General features: G+C 38.2%; 2 protein-coding genes across 4 annotated transcripts in view; one reads left to right on the forward strand and one right to left on the reverse strand.

Annotated features, from left to right (window-relative positions):
- Positions 1–10807, reverse strand: part of LOC146316572 (dynein axonemal heavy chain 10-like) — a 35363-nt gene extending 24556 nt beyond the window's left edge. Inside the window, exons 1-23 of one of the 2 annotated variants that reach the window (XM_084734125.1) lie at positions 10449–10807; positions 10151–10278; positions 9956–10064; positions 9741–9856; positions 9026–9170; positions 8439–8596; positions 7760–7990; positions 7271–7461; positions 6957–7155; positions 6648–6842; positions 5426–5596; positions 4242–4418; positions 3997–4155; positions 3707–3873; positions 3467–3618; positions 3206–3370; positions 2902–3109; positions 1937–2093; positions 1346–1822; positions 1088–1246; positions 880–996; positions 697–799; positions 51–229 (exon numbers count right to left, since the gene is read on the reverse strand). In XM_084734125.1, coding sequence (XP_084590251.1) covers positions 51–229; positions 697–799; positions 880–996; positions 1088–1246; positions 1346–1822; positions 1937–2093; positions 2902–3109; positions 3206–3370; positions 3467–3618; positions 3707–3873; positions 3997–4155; positions 4242–4418; positions 5426–5596; positions 6648–6842; positions 6957–7155; positions 7271–7461; positions 7760–7990; positions 8439–8596; positions 9026–9170; positions 9741–9856; positions 9956–10064; positions 10151–10278; positions 10449–10677 — 4092 coding nt within the window. In that variant the 5' untranslated portion in view covers positions 10678–10807. Of the gene's footprint in view, positions 1–50; positions 230–696; positions 800–879; positions 997–1087; positions 1247–1345; positions 1823–1936; positions 2094–2901; positions 3110–3205; positions 3371–3466; positions 3619–3706; positions 3874–3996; positions 4156–4241; positions 4419–5425; positions 5597–6647; positions 6843–6956; positions 7156–7270; positions 7462–7759; positions 7991–8438; positions 8597–9025; positions 9171–9740; positions 9857–9955; positions 10065–10150; positions 10285–10448 lie in introns of both variants that reach the window. The other variant, XM_084734124.1, reaches the window with a different exon arrangement.
- An 894-nt stretch (positions 10808–11701) lies between these two features.
- On the forward strand, positions 11702–16785 carry svip (small VCP interacting protein). 2 transcript variants are annotated; one of them, XM_084733796.1, is made up of 5 exons: positions 11702–12326; positions 12623–12673; positions 14989–15035; positions 15423–15539; positions 16113–16785. In XM_084733796.1, the coding sequence occupies exons 1-4, from the start codon at positions 12264–12266 to the stop codon at positions 15502–15504; spliced, it is 243 nt and encodes an 80-aa protein (XP_084589922.1). In that variant the 5' UTR covers positions 11702–12263; the 3' UTR covers positions 15505–15539; positions 16113–16785. The 2 variants fall into 2 exon arrangements, with proteins under 2 accessions (XP_084589922.1, XP_084589921.1); XM_084733795.1 differs by lacking the exon at positions 14989–15035 and having other exon boundaries at positions 11767–12326.
- Positions 16786–18552: the final 1767 nt, after the last annotated feature.

Consider the following 18552-nt stretch of genomic DNA (forward strand, 5'->3'; position numbering starts at 1 on the left):
AGAATTGCTTAATGTGTCCCAAAATGCGATTTTAAGCCACAATATCTGACCTTCTGAGCTTTATAGATATCATATATCTGTCTCAACCCATTCATGTCCTTCTGAATGCTGATAACCTCTGGGTACACAGTGACTTGTAGGTCCAACAGCTTCTCAGCATTAGCTTGCTCCTGCTGTCTTGCCACTAACTTGGCAAGGTCTGCTTCATACATTCCCATTATGGTCAGTCCTGCAAAGAGTATAAGAGGGAGACTTGTTCCTCCAATGCATTTCAAGATTTAACACCATATATTATTGTTCTGGGTATACACCCAACCATAGGGCTCAGCTGAACAAGTACCTTTGCAGTTAACTTTATTTTTTTCCCTTAATTTTGTGAAACTAGACATAACAGGCGAGAAAAAGCAAGACTGACTTTTTAAACATTAGGAGACATGACAGGATAAGCATGGATTGTACAGACAGGTATTGGGTATAGACACCAACAATGGGAGATGGATGAATTTGTGTGTGTGTGTGTGTGTGTGTGTGTGTGTGTGTGTGTGTGTGTGTGTGTGTGTGTGTGTGTGTGTGTGTGTGCGTGTGTGAGTGAAATAGCAACAGGGGAGTAAAGAAAAAGTATAAGTCAAATCAGTCAGAATCAGAATTCAATCAGAAATGGAGAAGAGGAAGCAAAAAAACCCTCCTGGCAAGTACCTTTCTCCAAATCATCTCCCACAGCTCCTGGACCATGCATGTTGAAGCTTTCAGAAAAGATGGACAACTCCTGCTTAAACTCTTCAATCTTCTCCTTTGTAGTCTTTGAACGTAATGAATGGAGAATGTTACTGTTACTGTAAGAAAATTGTAATTTTCTGTTATATGGGTTTGATTTCTTACCACAGTAAATGATTTCTTAACGTCTGTCAGACTTCGATCCACTTCTCTGGATTCTGTGAACAAGTCACTCCATATCTGGCCAATCTTGCCCACAAGCTCCAGTTCATCCTCTCCAACCTACACACAGAAAATATGGCACAAAAAGTTCAACAAGAGACACAATCTAAACATATTAAGGAACAATAATTTTACATTAAACACACAGTACCTCTATTTTGTAGATAGCCAGTGTTCTGTAACTTTCCTGGATATAAGTGAATCTCAGCTCCACATCTAGAGACATGTCTCTGATGTCTGAGATGGTGCTGAGGACAGACTTCAGGTCTTCAAATGAGTCAGGGGTCTGTTTCAGTGACTTAGAAAGTTGCTGTTGTATAAAATAGCCATAAAGATAAATCACATATAAAAATCAAAGACTGTTTTCTACATAAATGTATGATACAAACAGCGTAGCATGATTCAATACCGTGAGTTCCTCTCTTAGACTGAAGAGATCCTCTTTGGTAGGCTTGTGGAGCAGGCTACCCAGTGAGCTGATCAAAGACTCAGTGATCTCCTGCAGTGTTTGAGCCAGAGGCTCCAGGTTTAGATGGATGATGTGCTCGTTTTTAAACAGAGGCTCCAGCATTACCTCCTGTTTGATACCAGACAGGAAGTGCAGCTTACTATCATACATGAAACAGGTTGGTTGTCTTGCAGCAAACTTTTCATAGATGGTTTTGTTCCTCTCCCAAAGCACCCGATAGCGTTTCCAGTGGTTAAGGTGAGGATCCACAGAGAAAAGGAGCCGCTGGACGTTCTGGGACACTGTCATGGCGCTCTCATTTATCTGAGGATGCTGCCACACGTCACTGCAGAAGGTAAATGTCACCAACTCCTCTTCACCATCCACCCGTTGTGGTGGGCACTCAATGCAGGTTCCACGCATCCAACGCACAAATTGCTGACACACAAATATATGGGCAGAATCAAGTCACACGGTCTCTATTAGATTACAAATTCGATTTTTCAAATTCTGTGATACTTTGTGATGTGATGGCGATTGTGATAATCCCACCTTGCTGCTCAATACACAGTCTCTGATACACTGCATGATCAGCCAGTGGATCTCTTGTCTTCGGGGCTGCAACACAATCTTTGGAGCAGACAGGATAGCATGAATTTTGAAAAGAGCAGTATTTCCCATCAGCGCTGTGTTGAAGGCCTGAATACTCCTGAATGTGACAGTCAACAAGAAGGATGTTACAATGGATGAGAAAGTAGCAGTGATGCTGCTCACAAAGTAAGTGATTTCAAAAACATTAAAGGGATTGTTTGGATTATTTGAAATCGGGCTGTATAAGGTACTTATCCATAGTCAGTGTATTACATACAGTAGATGCTGGTCAGCATGCCACCAGTTTGAAGCTATAAGCTAAGCAATGTACTGCTGTGGACAAGGTCAACAATAAAACGTGTTTTTGCTACTTAAAAAAAAGGCTATTCTACGAGGTAGAATTACTGTGATTTTGCAATGGAGTATGGTTGTAGGAGTAGTTGCTGGTCTTCCACTGCCTCAGTTGGTTTGTTGGTTACTTTTATTGTGTGGTTAAGGTTAGTTTGGACTGACCAAACAGGGGCAGCTGTAGACCAGCAACTTGTGTACTCTGCAAGGTAAAATTCCTGTTTTTTACAAAGGAGCCTGTTGACTTTGGAGAGAGCGATACTTGGCTTGCGAAATGGCGTTTTCCTGTCAGAAACAGCTGTCTGACAGCAAAGTAAAGTAGTGACAATATTCCAAATATAGTGTATACTTGAACTGATACTGATTTTATTAGGTGGGGTTTTTTGTCACTGAACTTCGTTTTACTGCCTTGTCCACAGCACTACATTGGTAAACTTCCTACACTAGTACTCCCGCTGCTCCAAACTGGGGACGTGCCAACCACTATCTACTGTGGTTAATACACTGACTATCAACAAGTACCTCATACAAGTCCACTTCAAATAATCCAGACTATAACTTTAACATCATGTAATTACCTCAGCACCATCTTCACGATGGCATCTAGCACCTTGTGTTCCCAGTACACATAATAATCTGCCATACTTTTGGCCTTGCCAGTGCTGGTTTCCATGATCAAATGTTCTGTCTTAGTGATGAGGGGTCCAATCTCTGCATACATTCTACTCAGCAAATTCACGGTCTTGGCCCGCTCATGCTCAATATACCCACAGAACTCCTTGACACCTTGAAAAAACATGGAATTAAATAAATGAAAATAAGCTTGAATTACTACAGAATAATTATCATATATGTTAAATAATATCCGTCTATTAGTTCTACCTGGTAAGTTGTCTGAATTATCTGGGACTGGAAATTTCAGTAAGTTGGCCATCACCATGGATTGCAACCTGGAGTTAATATCGCTCTCATTCTTCTGAATCTGATTGACGACTGTCTCAAACTTAGAGACAGTCTCAACGCCTTGTTTGATGAAGTCAGTGATGCCTAAAAACCAAAAGCATACTGATATGATCTCTGAGTTCAATTTTACAGACTCTGTTACAGATTACATAGGCATTTCAGACTCTGTGAGAACCATACCCAAAGAATTCCAGCTGAGTCTTTTGCATCCAACATGTAACTCTTTTCTGACCGCTTTGATATGTTGATCCAGCATAATGCACTTTGCCTCACTCAGACTGTCCATTACAGAGTGGTAGCGGCGGACAAGCTTGCGCAGATCATAAACATACCTAAAAACCAAGGTTGAAACAGGTCAGGCCACAGATGACATCAATGAGTGTTTTTTTGGTTTGTTATAAACTCTGTAAGTATTATTACCTGGCGAATTTGTCCCTCTGTAGAGCGACAGTTAGAGCCAGATCAGGCACAGAGTGATCCAGTAACATAAGATAGTTTGTCTCGGAAATTATTTCCTCGAGCTCTGGAGCAAAGTTCACAATGTATCGCACATTCCCCTGTGGGCTGCCTTTAGTATGCGGGACACCCTTGAAGAGAAAAGAAAAGTCAAACACAAACAGGGAGTCTACGAGAATGAAAATAGTTATTGTATCTTTATTTTGCACAATATGGAGTAACAATTATAAGTAAGTAACTAGAACGATACATACCGATTCTGCCTGCATTTGCTTTTCACTGTTAACCATGATCAACAGGGGTTGTTTCATTAACAATGGCAAGTTGCGTTCTGTCTCAGCCATCCAGCATTTATACTTCTTCACCTCATAGTTCCTGAAGTGTGTAGCCATTTCAGTATATTTGGTCTTGGCCTGAGCAGAATGCAGCAAAAGTCACTAAAGACTTTCATTCACATTTTTGATGATTTATACAGCTGTGGACCTGTGAAATGACTCACCACATGTCTTTGCTCACTCTCCACCATCTCAGATTCTTTCAGGAAGGGACGGATGGTGTCTTTGATGCGGCAGAGAAGAAATCGAACCCATCTGATGGCTCCTGCCACAGGAGGCTCACCCCTGTCCAGTGGTGGTTTGTCTTTTTGTGCCTCAAAGATTTCACTTATGCTGTCCACCTAAAACAACGACAAAAAGACTCAGGCATTCTGTAAAAGTGCTTGTGACAGGCCATGTTACCTCTATTCAAATCCTAATGATAAACTGGTACAGCAGTACAACATGAGATATTGCTTAGTTATATATTTTATAATATACAACAGTGTTGAATGATGAGGCTGTATGCAATATAACTTCCATGTTTTCTATGTAATAAACTGGTATTTATATATAACAAACTGAACCTTGATGCATCAAAGGTCTATGGAACAAGTGTAATAACTAACGCAATGCAGTGTCATTAAGTTGTTCAAATAGATACCCTATCGTACCCTTATGTATAGTCCAGTGTAACACATCATCACATTGCCAAACACCTTTATGGACTCACTATTTTTCAACTGAAGCTTTGTACTGATCTGATATTATCACATATATATTATCACAGATATAACATATGATGGCAACAAAGACTTCATTAATTTTAGTCATAAAATTGTTCAATAGTTTCACTTAAATGCAATAACTGCAAACCGCCATGATAGCACATAACGAATCCCTCCTGCCTCATACACTGCCTATCATATCTCTTGATAATGGATTGTGCTGCAAGTGACACACAAACAACCAACCATCTGACACTTGTGTTGTCCAGGTGCACCATCAACATGACAACAACACAACAACAAAAAAAGTGTGGAGTGAGAAAATGAGTACAGGTAACAAGGAAACTGTTAATGAAAAAGGACATGTCAGCACACCAGTATGGCATTTCTTTTGTTTGTTTGTCTTTTAAGCCTATTGCCTGTATGTCTGGATAAATAAAGTTTTTAAATTCAAAGTAAGATGGCTAAATTCAGCCTTTTTCTCCTGGTCTTTATTGAAAATAGGCCAGTAGAAATTATGAATAATTATCACGACCAACTGAAATGAAAGACTTTATTTTGATTATTTTTTCAGCTAAATCCTACATTAAAGTCAAATATGAACCAGCACTTTTTCTTGATTTCACATTGTAATACTGTACCTCTTTGCAATAGTGAGAAAGGAGGTCACTAAACTTTCTCCTCAAATGATTGTTGATGGCCTCTCTGGAGCGAATGTGTTGGAATTTCAGGAGCAATTCAACTGCAGCAGCTGAAGAGCGCAGTGTCTTAAAAGACTGATCTATTAAGTTGATGGCCTCTCCCTCAAGAGCCTGAGACATATGTAAGAAGTGAATCAACTTTATAACTGAAGTACAGCAAATTACTGAAAACCATGCAATTTTATCAGTCCAAGCTGACAAATACACTGGGCCTCATGCAAGAACATTTTTTGTATACTTGAATTTCTTTCCACTTTTTTTGTACAGTGGGCTCATCCAAATGTGTAACGTCAGATTCAGCAAATGTTCCTGACTTCAGATAACTGTGTAAATGACCTGTCTCTGAACTGTAAAATGGAAACTGTAAATTTGCATAATTAACACCCTAAAAATACTATATAAGGGTACAGGTCCTGCCCCATATGTCAGGAGGTGTACGAAATAGCACTGAAGAGTTAAAAAAAAAACAAAAAACAGAACTTCACAAGTTTGGAGACTGAAGTCCTGTCTTCAGAGGTCCATAAAAGAAAGTCAGTAATTGTATCATCGTCAGCAGTGGAATTAAGGGACCCAGCCAAGGATTGGGAGAGGCCAAGGAGGTGAAGCAGAAGTGTCCCATCATGGAGATAAATGACAGAATATGTTCCATAACAGGTCATGCTGTCAAGCAACTGAGGATGTTCTACTGGACAGCGACTTACATAAACCTGAATAGGCCTGACAGTAATGGTAATAGCCAATTCAAATTAATGATGATATTGTTGGGCTATATGAATAAATTTATAACTCTAATTGCAGCGTCAAACAGGACCATGTTAACATAATTATGAAGTGTAATTTACAAAGGATTTTCAAACTCAGAATTGCATCAAAGAAAAGAAATTCAATTCACTTGTGAAAAATTGAGGTTTGAATTACGACACACTAGCATGACTCCTGCGACAGGTCTGGACCCTTATAAACTGTGTTTGTACCTAAGAGAAAATTCAAAATACAAGAAAATTGGTGAATACAGCAAACACTCCTAGATTACATGTACAAGAAGAACAAATCCGTTCATACGAGTGGTTCTTGCATGAGGCCTATTGATTCTGTCATGTGTAATTAAATTATTACGTTGGTCCAGAACTCACATTTTCTGCATTAATTGTCCTAAACTCACCTGAACTGTAGTGCTGAAGTCTTGTATGATCATTTTCCAGCTGCTCATATTACAGATGCTGAAAGGATCAAAAGTGACGCCTTCAATAGGCAAAACCAGACAATCCACTCTGCACAGCACTTCATCAATGCATTTTGGGTCACCAGTCACACCTTTCAGTTCTGGGCCAAGGATGTTATGGAACTCCTCTAAAATCTGCACAACACAAATCCAAGAGATATCTTTTAAAAATCTGAGTTTCTTTTTATGCATTCACATGTTCAGCTATTGAGTAAGAGGGCGGTTTTTATGACACGTATGAACACTGACCTGTAAAACATTGCACAGGTCCTGGCAGACAGAAGCCATGTAATCAGTCCTCTCAAACAGTCGCTTACGGTCAAATTCCCAGCGTGGATTCCTTCCTGTTTTTTCAAGGCCAGCACGCATCTCAAAGTAGGATGATTTCCACAGGTCCAGAACCTGCTTAGCCTCATGCACCTTGGATTTGGCCACTTCCCTCTTATCTCTGTCCAAGAAACAGCACACAACCACAAAAGAACCAATCTGAACAAAGAATTCTGACAGAACTCTATCTAAAATCTGAACCTCCAAAGGAGGATTTTAAATCTATCCACACATACGTGAATATCTTGTGGATATCAATCGCTGAATTCACACGATCACACAGCTGCCAGGCAATTCGCTCCATTAGAGGGACCATACGCTCGTTGGTGTTATAGTGGGAAGAGATCATCCACACAAGCTGCAGGGTGTCCAACATATCAGGGATGGTCTCCATGATCAGACCAAAATTTGATCCAGTTGCCAGATTCTAAAACAGACAATGGTAACTTAATAATTGAAGGGGAGGATACATGTAGTTAAAGCTAGTACAAGGACTTTTTAACTGGTTATGAAACAGTCTCAATATAATACTGACGGCTCTCTCTGACCTACAAGTTAAACAAGACCATCAGTGAGAAGATGGGCAAGCATATTTCTATATAATTATTCTTAATGCATGTCACCTAAAATCTCCATGAAATCAGATGAAACGAGTCTGTTCACACTTTCCCAGGCAGAGTTAGATTGAGTAGTACATTAGCCAGTTAAATTTACAAAAAGTTTACCATGAAGTGCCTTTGCAGTGTCCTGAGGAAGCGATAATTGTCATCGGACTCCTTACAGTATTCGCTAAGTTCAACAACCGTTCCTTGCAGCGTCTCAACAATGCCTGCATTTGCTTTGGTCATCACCTCCAAGATCTTCTTTACCACAGGCTGTTCAAGCTGCGCTCTCATAGCACCCAGGAGAGATGCACGCTCCTGCCAAAAAGCTATCTCAGGCAAAGGGCCAGGTCCCTGGAGAAAAATGGAAAGTGAATATATCACATCACTTTGTGGATATTAGTGCGTGTGTTTTATGCTTTCTTCTGCCCAATCATTTCATTTTGCACTGACAGGGAATTCACTTCTTGGTAATATTTGAACAGCCACTATAAATGCTGGGCTTGATAGCAAGACCTTCAGCTGAAGTTTAAAGGGACACTTCAACCCAATTTCAGATATACAGATCAAATGGAACTAGATGGAACTTGGCTCGTGGTGCTCAAAGTGCAAAAAAATACATCTATGAGCAAAGGGGGGGCAACATTACTCGGCAAATCACACCAAAACACTCTGGGTGGATAAATAGCACTACAGGTAAGAGGAAAAATGTGTATTTTGGATTTTTAGGGTGAATGGTCCCTTTAAGTTCTTTAACTATGATACCATCAAATCTGCTTTTTCAATTCAGAATATCACAAACCTGTGGCTTTTGCTTTTGCTGTTCCTCAATAACAATGGTAATCTGAGTCTGCCAGTTCATCACACACTGCTCCATCTTCTCTAACATCTCTGAATTAGAAAGAAGTACATCCACCTCCGGCTCCAGATCTAGCTCAGGAATGTGCAGTGTAATCTCATCTGCAACAAAGAGACTGATCTTTAGATTGTACTGTTTAAAAAGAAATATAAACAGAAGCAGTGCTTATATTTAATATCCTTAGCAGAAACTGCATTCTTGCTAAGAGGACACCCTTCACAACAGTTTATAATACACAAAGTCCTGGCACACTGTAAATCACAATTTGCTCACTCAGCTTTGAAGTTAACTGTAAACAGCTGGCACACAGACCTTGTAAAGCCCACAGAAATAATTTTGAGCTGCGCCAACTTAAAAATGTAAGTGAACTTAACTTGGGTTGAATAATTAGTTTAAAATCGTATTTGAATTTTGTAAAACCAGTTGAGTTAACTGAATTTCAGATTACATGTTGAACTAGAAGAGAGAGAATAGTGATAATTTTCTCAAATTAAAAACAATGAGCCCTTGGTATATCTAATAACACAAACCTTCAATCTGAAGCTGTTGAATAGTTGCGTTGAGCATTTCCAAATAACTGTACATCCTGTTGAGCATCTCATCACGACCAGGGAATGGTCCACTCTCACCAGCACAAGTCACCTCCACTTCGTGGGCCATAAGCACAGTGTACATCTGTCAACAGAGAAGGTGAAAATATACATCCTGTACACTGTAAAAAGAAGAGTTGAGAAAACTGAAAATTTCACAGCAACTTATTTCAATAGATTTTTGAGTTTTGGCAAAGTTTTACCAACCAATAATGATTTGTTGAGATAAGTTACTCTTTAAATTCGACTTCTTTAGATAAACTTGAATCTCGAGATTTAGAAACGCCCAAAAATCAGTTTCAACAATTGTTGTTTAAACTCACTGAAGTGAAAAATGTTTAATAATTCAATATTTCCAATTGAAATCATTTAAATTTCAAGCACCGAAATGGTGAGAAATCAAGTTCACAGCTCACTATGAGCAATTTTTTAAATATAAATTTGTTTGGGTTTCTAAAACTCAAATATTCAAGTTTATCCAAGGAAGAAAAGTAAACTATCTCAATAAAACGTTATCAAAACTTAAGAGTTTGTGTTTGATTAAAAAATAGTGAAGGCAGTTGACTTGAAATTGTGAGTTTGATGTCAACAGTTTTTTTTGCTGCTGTTACAGTACTTTAAGATTGGTGATTGATTGTGAATTCATTTTACTTACATTGGCAAGCTTGCTCTGCAAGATAAGAAGGGGGTCTCCACATCGCCAGCCAAAATCAAATAGCATGGGCATCAGGTCCCTGGCCTCCGTCATGTCCAGTGGTTGAACAATTATGTCTGTTTCACAACACAAGCAATTAGCTCTTGGCTATTTTGATTATGTGCAGTAGAGGCTTGAAAATTCTTCATTGTAATGATACTGATTGGCCATCTCACCCTTTGTGCTTCTGATAAAGTAGAAGACCTGGCATTTCAAAAATCTCTCTGGGTATTCGTCCACTGACACATAGAGCTCAATGTGATGGACAATTTGAATCTCAATCCTCTGAAAACACAACATCAGACATGTATTATCTATATCCTCTCAATTATACACTGATACATGACTTCAAACACCAAGTTTGATCTCACATCGCTGGGACTTAGTCCAGTCTCAGTCTCAGTCTCATTAGTCTCCTCTGGCCCTGAGAATATCTCAGTCTCACTTTGGGACCAAGACTTCTGGTCAGGATCTGCAGAGTCTCCATCTTTCCTCCTTTCTGAGTCTATAAACATTGAAATTAGATCAGCACATAGCTCACTGCTCACTTTCTACTAGTTTTGGAATATAACTAAGAACTGAAGTAGCCTACAAATTCAAGGCACTTTTACTCCAATTGAGTATTTCAATTTACTTCTTCCACCACTATCTTCACCTTTACCAACTTACCGACTGGAATTTCAACTTCAACTTCTTCCTCTCTGATAGTTTTGAAAAACATAAGACATGATGGCGTGTCCTGCTTAGAAACTACGTTCAAATAACGGATAATTTTATCTTCTTCTTCTCCATCTCCGCGACCAAGAAGTTCGTCGAAACTGTTGGGACCGTCCGGTAAATTAAAACCGGCAGATACTCGCTGTCGGATCCACTCCACCCGTAAATCGTCGTGGACCATATTTGTCAATTAGCATACCCACTATACGCTTGCATTAGAAGACCTAAAAACTTTAACTCAATTACTTTCTGGTTAACCTGTCGCCATTTGAAACGGTACCAGCAGTAGCTTGCAGTTGCCAGTAGCTTTAATTACTATTGGAGATCTCTTGTTGTAGTTTTACACGTTACCAAGGCAACCATCAAACGCCTCGCGCAGTTGTGGGAGTGAAATTGGGAAGTTTTTCCCCCGAGTGTTGACTACAAGGCAGCTATCAGACTGGGCTACAGCAGAGGTGCACTTTTGCATATACCTCGAAGGTTCCTCAGTCTGTCATTCCAGTTGTACATTATTGTGTCAATCAGTTTGTTCCTCCTTTAATATTGTAGTTTTATGTTTCTGTTTTAATTAATGTTTTTTAAATTACAAATACACTGGGGTCCTAGGGGAACCCAGTCAAAGGCACTTTTACCTGTGCAGTAAAAATAGATGGAATAATTTATTATATGACTTCATGTCTGCTATGTATCCTAATTTAAAGTATCATACACTATCATGGGCGTAGGGACACTGTTGATCATTTTAAAGGAGACACGCTCAGATATCTCCATATGGTTTGTCTATTTTTGTTTCACACAGCATTCAAATTAATTGTAACTTTCCCAAAATAATACTAATGTTTTTTTTTCTTTAGATGGCATTAATTACACAACTAATGGGGTCTCCAGTCAGAAGTCCCTTTATGTTAAATATATCGTCAGAATGAGGGTTATGAGGTTCTGAAAACCTTGACGCTTTTTTAATAAGTACATTATGAAGTATACAGTATGAACCTTGTGACTTCCGCATTCTCCGGTTTCTACAGAAGCCTATGGGAGTGTCGCAACTCTCATATTATACAGCCCTCGGCACGACCCGTATAATACCCACCCACCCCTTGTGACACCGTGCTACGTTCAAAAAATCCTGCTACACAAACTTCTATAATTAACACATTTAATACAGTGGCGTTAAGACCAGTAGTGCCCACGATTAATTAGCCTTGAAAAAACAGTAATAGTCTCGTATTATTTGTTTGTTGGCATGGAAGTTTGGCTACTTTTGTACTGATTGCACGCTAGCAGACAACTGTAACTTAGCTAACGTTAACGTTATTGAACACACCCTGTCAGACCAGAGCAGTCAGCTGAACTCTGACCAAAACAAACTCAGAGCGAAAACATTTGGCTTAGACATCTGACTTTCAAACAGATATTTACCAGATGGCGAGGCGATTAAACAAGAGGTGTGAATAGGAGGAATAATTTATTAGCCGGCTTGGATAAGTAATTGGGCTTGTAGTGGTAGCTTACGCTAGCTGCTACCTAGAATGCTAACGTTACCGTAGCTAACATGAGCCGTTAGCTAACGGTAACGTAATGTCAGACGACCCGTCAACAGCCTTTGGGAGTGGAAGCTGCTGCTGTTGTTGCCTTAACTATCAGCCCAGTAGTGAGTAACTGGCTTACTACCTAGCTTAGGTGGGTAGGTAGCTAGTTACGGTAAGACTAGACACTGATACGTTGTTTTTTTTACGTTGCTTTTCTGCTTGGAATAACAACTCCAGTATGGGGATGTGTTTACCGTGCCTTGGTGGAGCAGCGGACGACGTGGTTGTCACTCCAGATCCAGTAAGTTATTTTACCGTTTTATTGTATCCTCTGTCACTAGATATGTCAGGCTGTCACACTTGTATTCTAATATGAAGTATGAATTAATGCGAATTAATTGAAACTAACGCTGAGTTAATGTGATTAATGATACGTGGGACACCGAAAGGCCCTACTAGGTAATGTTCAGGAAGCGTTGACTGTGTTTAGCCCCTGTTAACACTGGTATGGTAAGTATGCTCCAGGCCCAGTACAGTTAGTAAGTGAGGACAGTTGGCTGTCAGTTAGACCTTAAAGTTTTCTGTGTGTTTCTACAGGAGACAAGAAGACGACAATTAGCTGAGGCTGCTGAAAAGAGACAAAAAGAGGTAGGTTATTTATTTAACCTATTTATGTTATAAGAAGGGCACATACTCAAGTAATGCTTAACCAGTGTATGACTTATGATGATTTAATTAATAAATTAATAGAGGATATTTATCATGAATTCCTGTTGCTTATTACTAACAAATTATCATGTCACTGTGACTTTGTGTGATGAGCTCACAAGTAAAGGGACTGTTCACCCCCTAAATCAAAATATATATGTTCTTCTGGTCTGTAGAGGTGTTTATTCATTTAGATCAGGGGTTTTTAAAGTCTGAGGATATGGGCCTGCCATCAGATAAAGCTTGAAAAAAACACCCAACTGCTGCTGTTTTTCTTGCTTTGTTTCGTTCAATTCCTGGATGCCTGTGAGATCATGATTATGTTATTTGATCAAATAGAAACTCAACAATTGAGCCAAAATAGCTTTATGTTGCACTAAATACACACTAAAGGGGTTTGTCTAGAGGCATTTATTAGTTTCTGAATCTTTGAAAGACAGTAAATGTCCCCAGTGCTATTCCTCTGAACTATCCCTTTAACCAAATCACACTCGTTTAGGCTATTCTATGTGATCTCCCTTTGATAACAACAGCACAATTTTTTCACATTCACTGAGCCTCCATTTTGAAAACCTTTGCTCTAGATTGTAATGTTGTCAGAAGTATTGATTCCTCTATAATTTTTCACTACCTCATGTTTAAAAGGATACAATATCCACTAATTGTAGTAAGTCACTCCTACATAAAACTGCTCGGCAACTCATACCAAAACAAACTAAATGGGAAAATAGCACAACAGACTAGAGAAAAACATGTATTCTTCATTTTGGGGTGAACTGTCCCTTTAACAGGTCTTCAGTTAACACTTAGGAATATTATGTCTCTAGTTATTTTATGAATTAATTTATTTTTATTTATTTGATCAAGTTTGCAGCTACATAAAAGTTTATTTATGTAACCGCTTTTATGTTTATTATGTAATGTGAAATGTCTGATGACCTGTTTGATTTCAAGGAGAACAGCCTCTCTTCTGACTTCAGAGAGGCTGAGCAAATACATGGGTCTGAAATAAAGTTTTATGCAACTGGAATCCATGTAATTTTGTCATGTATGTATGAATAAAGTAATGAAGGAATCAACATTCTGTTACTGATGATCTACCAAGGGTGACCTAATCAAATAAAGTCACAGTAATATGATCATTTGTTAGTGGTGAGCAACAGAAATTTATGATACATCTTGAATGAATTCATATATTAATCATCATAAGTCATGTATTATTAAGACTGAGGTTTTCAAAGTGGGAGACGGGTCTCCCCAGAGGATTTCAAAACAGTTTTGGGAAGGATTCACTGAATGGAAGTGGAAAAAAATATACATTAATAATCAGTTATCAAAATATGTGTGATTTGATTTTAGAGATAGTTCAGAGATGCAGAGAATCCTGCAGTCTCACTTTGAAAACCTGAGACTCAAGTATATGATTTGTACCCTTATTAAAAAATTCTACCCTAGTGGCTTGTTTGTGTGTCAAGTGCTAAGACCTTGTGTTAATACATTTGGTTACCAGATTATCTGGTACATCTAGCTATAATATACTCTAATACAACAGCCATTGCAGTGCATCATAAGATTTATTGTCTGTATTGTTGTTGAATTGTATTGTGTATTGAGAGGTGAAAAAAACACCCCTTAGTATAACACAATACAGTTCAACAGCAAAATGAACTAAAGCCTCCAAAATTGCCAAAAAGCTCAACAGTTGTCTAAAACAGTTTCATCACAAATGTACCACTGCAACAAAGAAAGGATTTACTGCGAGGTAGTTCAGACAAGGGCTGCACAATTAATTGCAATAGTATCAAAATCTCAATATGGCCAAGTCCAGTATCCAAATTGCAGAACGAGAACCAAACACAGGTTTGTTTGGGTTTTTTTTAATGTGAGAGAAAACAACATTATAATGAGGTACTGTAGTGCTACGGAGATGGCGTGGATTAAAATCTTCTCCAGATGAAAGAAAACATGTTTGTTTGGTACAGAGCCAAACAAATATCACATCATCACGATTTTAATGTTTTTCTTTTTCAGTAAGAATGATAATACTATAAAACTGTAATGCAAAAATAATTCCCACTAATGGTGTCCCATACATCAACTGCAATTTCAGTCAGCCCGAGTTCAGACTGCATTCTGCACAGCATTGTAGTTACATGTACCGAATAATCTGATAACTTTGTAGCCTTTTATTAAATATTTACACCCCAGTCAAAGTAGATGCACTTAGTTTGGTGAGTGATTTTTTTATCGTACAGAAAAGCCACTTGAAACCCCGCAAAAGCCATGCTAAAGTTGTATCAAGGTAAGTACACATGGACCAGAATAAAAACTCTTCTTGGCCAGATGAATCTGTTGGATTTGCTGAAATCTCAACCCCCACATGTTTCTGCTCCAAGTCACTCTTTAAATCCCCTCCTGACACCCTGACAATTCACACCTTTACTACCGCAGATGAAAGCATTAAGCCCTAACCCACAGTCACATGTCAGTTAGCTGCTCCATCCTTTATCTGAATCCCCTTATTTGGCAGTTGAATGCCCTTTTGCTAGCTGGGATTGAACATGCCTTGTGCTTTTGTTCAATAATAATGCATGCTTGTATATATTTTTAACATACAAAAAAGATAAAAAACACATTTTATGAAGTTGTTGTCCATCAGTGCTTGATCATATTCTTCTCTGTTTTTCAGACAACATACAGGGGCGTTAAAAACCCAGAAGCAGTCGAAAGGAAAAGGAAAAAACAGGAGGAAATTGAAAAACAGGCGATGACCACCTCTATATCTGGTGGTGGTGGTGGGTTGAAGGTTAGTTTTGTGCTTATCCTCAAACTGTGTGGTCTCTAGGCTTAATGTCATTCCTGAGGTCCAGTGCAAATGAATATCTCTATACACTCTTAAGTGATGCTGAACCATAAAGCTCATTAAAGCAGGTACTAATTTAAATGTGATGGTGTTTATATTGGATTCTTGGCTACCATTGTGGCCACTAAGTTTTATCGCGGTACTGCAAGCACAAGGATCCAGATTCCTTCACTACTGAGGTATGGGTTCATCAAACTGATAACATGAACTAGAATCCTGAACCCCGAAGAACCAGAAACTCCTTCAGTAAATACCACATCACATAAGCTTATATTTGGGTCACTAAAAATGCAGTATCGCTGTTTGGATGAAATTCGTGAAATATTCAACTTTCAGAATCTATTTTTTTTTTTTTTTTTTTTTTTTTTTTGACAGCCCTTTCTCACTGCAATTTCAAGGCAAGCAATGCTGAGACATGGTGTTTACTGCTTATTTCTCTCCTGATATGTCTCTTAACACATGAAAAAACATGGACATTTCAGATTTTTATGTTGATTTTTCCTCTTTGTTGTCCAGTGGCAGGTGGGCTGAAAATCTAGATGGTAAAACCTGAAGTCTTGACTCTGAAGTCCAAAACAACATGAAGGATTGCTGCGAGATTATGTGGAAGATGTTTGAACTGCTGTCCATTTTTTAAAATGAATTTCTTTGCTTCTTTTATGATTTTACAAGACAAACGGTCACAGTTGTCATGCAGAAGTGGTCATAGCCAGAACAGCAGGGCTTGTTGCCCCTTTGTTGCCAAGTTCTGCAAGCCGGATTGGACCTTTGGACAAGTCAGGGATGACGCAGAAATATGCGAGCAAATACACGTCCTACTGTATCAGTTTTAGAAATGATTAGACAGTCTTACAGTGACTGACATTAGCTAACAGTAAGAATGTGACTACAAAGTTCAGCGATATCTCTGGTGACTGTTGTCGTATTGAGACAAAGTTCTCCTCAACACCAAACGTTTTTCACTACACTGTTTTTGGTTTTCATAGTCTAGGATCAATATTCACTGTAAATCCACCTTACTTTTTGTATGACTTCTCCAAAAATCTGTTATTCAGATGATACACTTGACAAGTCAACCACAGTTTATGTTTACAAAGCAATTTAAGTGTGCTTATTGTAGGATTAGAATTCACTTATTTCACCGTGTTTAAGGCTCTGTCAGCAACACAAAGACCAGTGCAAACTGTGCCGTGTATATACTGAACTGGTAATGCACTCTGCCTGTCCCTGGGGTGGTTTCATGTGGAAGGCAATGCAAGGTGTTGATGTTTTGATGAAAACTGGTTCTATGGCACTGTGCTCGGTGCAGTGTCATAGTTGCTAATTTGGTGATTTAGCCGGGAAGCACAAAATAAATACTTGACAGAATACTGCTTGATAATTTAAAACAATGCTAAAACATTATCCAACCAGTAAAATAAGGACTGTAGCACTTTGCACTGGTCTCTGCCACTGCTCCTTTAATAGAGCCCTTTTTGTGTTTTTTTTCCTCTGCACAAATTTGAGTTTATTGCATTGAATTATAATGTATGCAGAACACTATTTTGATGCTTGCTAATTTAAACAAGATATAAAATGTTTTTGTGAGTTGCCATACGACAAACAGAAGCTTTTGTTAGACATCTATTTGCACACAGTTTGTCAATATTTGGTGAACAGCAGATACACTTGCACACAGTCTGTTGGGAGAGAATGGTATCAACTCAACTACAATAGGAACTGAAGGAAAAGAATAAGTGAAGTGTGTACAGTAGTGAAGTATTTATTACCCTGACTTGCTTAATTGAGTGCATTTCTTACTACAGCCTTCACCGATCCTTAAATGCTTCCGGTGCTCTTGACATTTTGTAGAAGAGGAAATCCAGCCAATGTTATTTGCTACAATAAATCACATTTCTGCTACTCTTGTGTGGATTTAATGAGTAGAATAGCAGTTTTACATGATTCAAGTTCAGAGAAGGTTTAGATTTGGTTAAATGATCTGTGACAGAATTTTCAACATACTGCAGACGAGACATATTCTTGGTATTTAAAAAAAAACACACTTAGTTTTGGGGTCAGTATGTCTACAGTTGATCTATTGAAAATTTACCAATATTTTTCAAAGTTTTTATTCCAAAGCAGACTATTATTTAGAGGTGTTTTTATAACATTTAACATTCAGCCACTAGAGGTCGCACTCCCCCTGCCTTCTTCCATGTCATTTCAGGAACCAAACACATATCTTTGCCCCATTATCTTTGGACCCATCAACATTTTTAAAATAATAAATTCACAATGTAAAAATAAGTTTTTTAGGAACGTGATACTCTTTCAACACCTTTATGAGGTTTTTTTTTGCTGTTATTTGTTTATATGAAAATGTTATCTACAGCACATTTAAGGTTTGTGTTTTTGGTCAGAAAACACATGCAGCCCTTAAAATATTTACAGAGAAAGCAGATATTTCAAACTGAGATGTTCAAAGTTTTGAGACTTTATTTAAAATTTACATCTAAAAACATAAAATGGACCTATGTACTTCACATACAAGCCTGTGGGGGTTAATTTGCATAGCTAATCGTCTCATACCAAATCCACATATTAATTTTCCAGGGAAAAAAGTTGTAAAAATTGAAACAGTATATGATGTTGTGAATTACATCTATTAATTAAAAGAATCTAGAAATTATTCATCAAGTTTCAAAGACTGCACTACCTCTAGAGGTCAGTAACACACAACAAATTGAGGAACATCAAATGAGTAAATCTACTGTATTATTATCAGTCATAAATCAACAAGGTTCTATTTAATTTCATGCTTCATCTTGTTCAAGTGATTGTCCATGTTCTTACAATACAATTATACACAACAGGAGCTATCATAATAATAATTATTATAAATGATATAATATGAAAATGCATTGCATAGAATAGTTATTCAACCTGTAGACAATCTAAGCATTGCTTTATTTTT

The sequence above is a fragment of the Lutjanus erythropterus genome, chromosome 13 (assembly GCF_056507025.1).
Source record: "Lutjanus erythropterus isolate fLutEry1 chromosome 13, fLutEry1.hap2, whole genome shotgun sequence".
NCBI lineage: Eukaryota > Metazoa > Chordata > Actinopteri > Lutjaniformes > Lutjanidae > Lutjanus > Lutjanus erythropterus.